Source organism: Pristiophorus japonicus, chromosome 15 (genome assembly GCF_044704955.1).
Source record: "Pristiophorus japonicus isolate sPriJap1 chromosome 15, sPriJap1.hap1, whole genome shotgun sequence".
Lineage (NCBI taxonomy): Eukaryota > Metazoa > Chordata > Chondrichthyes > Pristiophoridae > Pristiophorus > Pristiophorus japonicus.
This window is the reverse complement of record NC_091991.1, coordinates 50,960,206-50,964,226: the sequence shown is the minus strand read 5'-3', so window position 1 is coordinate 50,964,226 and position 4,021 is coordinate 50,960,206. Positions and strand designations below refer to the sequence as shown.

Genomic DNA, 4,021 nt, shown 5'->3' with positions numbered 1-4,021 from the left:
TAGTCTGCATAAATTTGCATCCTATTTACATATTAGTTGCAATACAATTTGTGACAATAAGAATATTGTTGGCACCAGTGCTATAAAATCGACATGTAGTAATATATCTCAGTACATCTCCTGAATTTGTTCTCCCAGGCATATGGGAATTCCTATTCATTAAATGCAAGGCTAAAAGTGTCAGAAATGATTCATTGCCCATTTCAACATACAATCAAAACCTGATAAGATCATATTAGCAGAACAAAACAAAATGGCTATCTTAATTAATATGTCATCTTATCAGATCTGTATCCTCGCTATAATGATTGTGTTTACACAGGACTGTGCTGTAAAGCAACATTTACACTTCAACAACTACACAACGCAAAGGAGAGAACAAAACTATTTGAGTGAAAGGGTGATTGTAGTGCTTTTGTCAAATGCAATAACAGAAGAAGAAGCATTAGTCCATCTTAAACTAATTGTAGAAGATGCCTGGTCCTACAATGCCTCAGTTAAAAAATTCTCATCCTTGTCTTCAAATCCTTCCATGGCCTCGATCCTCCCGATCTCTGTAACCTCCTCCAGCCCCACACCCCTCTGAGATCTCTGTGTTCCTTCAATTCTGGCCTCTTGTACATCCCCGATTTTACCATTGACGGCCATAAACTCTGGAATTTCCTCCCTAAACCTCTTCGCCTCTCCACCGCTCTCTCCTCCTTTAAGATGCACCGTAAACCTACATCATTGACCTCAGCTGTCCTAATATCTCCTGATGTGGCTCGGTGTCAAATTGTGCTTGATAATTGCTCCTGTGAAACATCTTGGGATGTTTTACTACATTAAAATGCTATATAAAGGCAAGTTGTTGTTATGTTGCTTTTGGTCTGTTCGTAATAATATTTAACATGCATTCCGATGTTGGCTCAGTTGGTAAAGGCAGGAGTAGCTGAGCCATACAGACCAGGTAGTCCAACTGTTTGATCTCTGGCCTGTGCTGAACCAGCTGATGCCACTTGGAATGCTCCTGAGCTGAGGACTGGTGTTTATGATTGACATCCAATGGCTCTTGCTGGACAGAATGGGGCCAAATAACCTGTGACGCTCAGTGCTTAAAACCACTTAGCTAAGGTACTGGAGGGCTGCTGTCACCTACGTATCTGTGCCCCGTATGTGTCACTGTTTTCAGGAGAGAAGGAGGGAGAAGAATAATGTTATCTCTAGGCCAAGGGTTTATACAAACCATCTAAAAGAGAAGAGTAAGGGTGAAAACTGTTCAGTAATATTCATAGATTTGTTGTGTGATTTTATAAAATAAAGGCCGGAATCCGAGGCACTCAACTCTACCCCTGGACGTGTGGCAGGGCTGGTCTTCCAGCTGCCACTGTGTCCTGGTATTGCACTCAGGATAGATATTGAACTTCCAAAATGTTAAATGCTGGCCGCAATCCACAAAAGTGTTGCTGTTCAGTTCAAATAAGACCTTCTGAAGCTAGGACTGGAATAGACTATTTATACAGAAAAATTCAGCCAATTGTAGAGACACACAGAAAATTTAAGACCAACAACGTGGTTGGACTGATCGCAGGGTCCCACTTCCGGTTCGGGGTCCCAATTCCAGGCCCAGGACCGCCGCCATTGGGCCCAGGACCACTGCCATTGGGCCCAGGACCACCGCCATCGGGCCCAGGACCACTGCCATCGGGCCCAGGATCACTGCCATCGGGCCCAGGACCACCACTATTGGGCCCAGGATCACCACTATTGGGCCCAGGACCACCGCCATCGGACCCAGGACCACCGCCATCGGGCCCAGGACCACCACTATTGGGCCCAGGACTGCCACTATTGAACCCAGGACTGCCACTATCGGGCCCAGGACCACCACTATTGGGCCCAGGACCGCCACTATTGGGCCCAGGACTACCGCCATCGGGCCCAGGATCACTGCCACTATCGGGCCCAGGACCACCACTATTGGGCCCAGGATCACTGCCATCGGACCCAGGACCACCGCCATCGGGCCCAGGACCACCGCCATCGGGCCCAGGATCACCGCCATCGGGCCCAGGACCACCACTATTGGGCCCAGGACCACCGCCATCGGGCCCAGGACCACCGCCATCGGGCCCAGGACCACCACTATTGGGCCCAGGACCACCGCCATCGGGCCCAGGACCACCACTATTGGGCCCAGGACCACCGCCATCGGGCCCAGGACCACCGCCATCGGGCCCAGGACCACCGCCATCGGGCCCAGGACCGCCACTATTGGGCCCAGGACCGCCACTATTGAACCCAGGACCACCACTATTGAACCCAGGACTGCCACTATTGGGCCCAGGACCACCGCCATCGGGCCCAGGACCACCACTATTGAACCCAGGACTGCCACTATTGGGCCCAGGACCACCACTATTGGGCCCAGGACTGCCACTATTGGGCCCAGGACCGCCACTATTGAACCCAGGACTGCCACTATTGGGCCCAGGACCACCACTATTGGGCCCAGGACCGCCACTATTGGGCCCAGGACCGCCACTATTGAACCCAGGACTGCCACTATTGGGCCCAGGACCACCACTATTGGGCCCAGGACTGCCACTATTGGGCCCAGGACCACCACTATTGGGCCCAGGACCGCCACTATTGAACCCAGGACTGCCACTATTGGGCCCAGGACCACCACTATTGGGCCCAGGACCGCCACTATTGAACCCAGGACTGCCACTATTGGGCCCAGGACTGCCACTATTGGGCCCAGGACCACCACTATTGGGCCCAGGACCACCACTATTGGGCCCAGGACCGCCACTATTGAACCCAGGACTGCCACTATTGGGCCCAGGACCACCACTATTGGGCCCAGGACTGCCACTATTGGGCCCAGGACCGCCACTATTGAACCCAGGACTGCCACTATTGGGCCCAGGACTACCACTATTGGGCCCAGGACTGCCACTATTGGGCCCAGGACCACCACTATTGGGCCCAGGACCACCGCCATCGGGCCCAGGACCGCCACTATTGGGCCCAGGGCTGCCACTATTGGGCCCAGCACCACCACTATTGGGCCCAGGACTGCCACTATTGGGCCCAGGACTGCCACTATTGGGCCCAGGACTGCCACTATTGGGCCCAGGACTGCCACTATTGGGCCCAGCACCGCCACTATTGGGCCCAGGACCGCCGTCATTGGGCCCAGGACCACCACTATTGGGCCCAGGACCACCGCCATCGGGCCCAGGGCTGCCACTATTGGGCCCAGCACCGCCACTATTGGGCCCAGGACTGCCACTATTGGGCCCAGGACCACCGCCATCGGGCCCAGGGCTGCCACTATTGGGCCCAGCACCGCCACTATTGGGCCCAGGACTGCCACTATTGGACCCAGGACTGCCACTATTGGGCCCAGGACCACCGCCATCGGGCCCAGGGCTGCCACTATTGGGCCCAGCACCGCCACTATTGGGCCCAGGACTGCCACTATTGGACCCAGGACTGCCACTATTGGGCCCAGGACTGCCACTATTGGGCCCAGCACCGCCACTATTGGGCCCAGGACCGCCGCCATTGGGCCCAGGACCACCACTATGCCCAGGACCGCTTCCGAGAGTGGAGAATCTTTTTGCCACACTGGCAGGCGGCATGCTGTTCACCAAGTTGGACCTCACTTCAGCCTACATGACCCAGGAACTGGCCGAAGAATCCAAGCTACTAACCACCATCACCACGCACAAGGGGCTGTTTGTCGACAGTAGGTGTCCGTTTGGCATTCGATCAGCGGCCGCTATCTTTCAAAGGAACACGGAAAGCTTGCTCAAATCCATCCCTGGAATAATTGTATTTCAGGACGATATCCTTATCATGGGTCGAGACACTGAGGAACACCTCCACAACCTGGAGGAGGTGCTACGCTGACTGGACCGGGTAGGCCTGCAACTAAAGAAGTCCAAGTGTGTGTTTTTGGCCCCAGAGGTCGAGTTTTTGGGCAGGGGGGTTGCCGCAGACGGGATCCGGCCTACCGAATCCAAAACAG

General features: G+C 54.4%; 1 protein-coding gene across 1 annotated transcript; it reads right to left on the bottom strand.

The window, feature by feature from the left end:
• Positions 1 to 1,537: 1,537 nt before the first annotated feature.
• LOC139281541 (NADH-quinone oxidoreductase subunit N-like) lies at positions 1,538 to 3,556 on the bottom strand. The gene has a single exon (XM_070901707.1). The coding sequence runs from the start codon at positions 3,554 to 3,556 to the stop codon at positions 1,538 to 1,540; it is 2,019 nt and encodes a 672-aa protein (XP_070757808.1).
• Positions 3,557 to 4,021: the final 465 nt, after the last annotated feature.

What these genes read in the sequence shown, in the direction of transcription:
- LOC139281541 (XM_070901707.1), bottom strand. Translation starts at nt 3,556, where the DNA reads ATGGCGGCGGTCCTGGGCCCAATAGTGGCGGTGCTGGGCCCAATAGTG.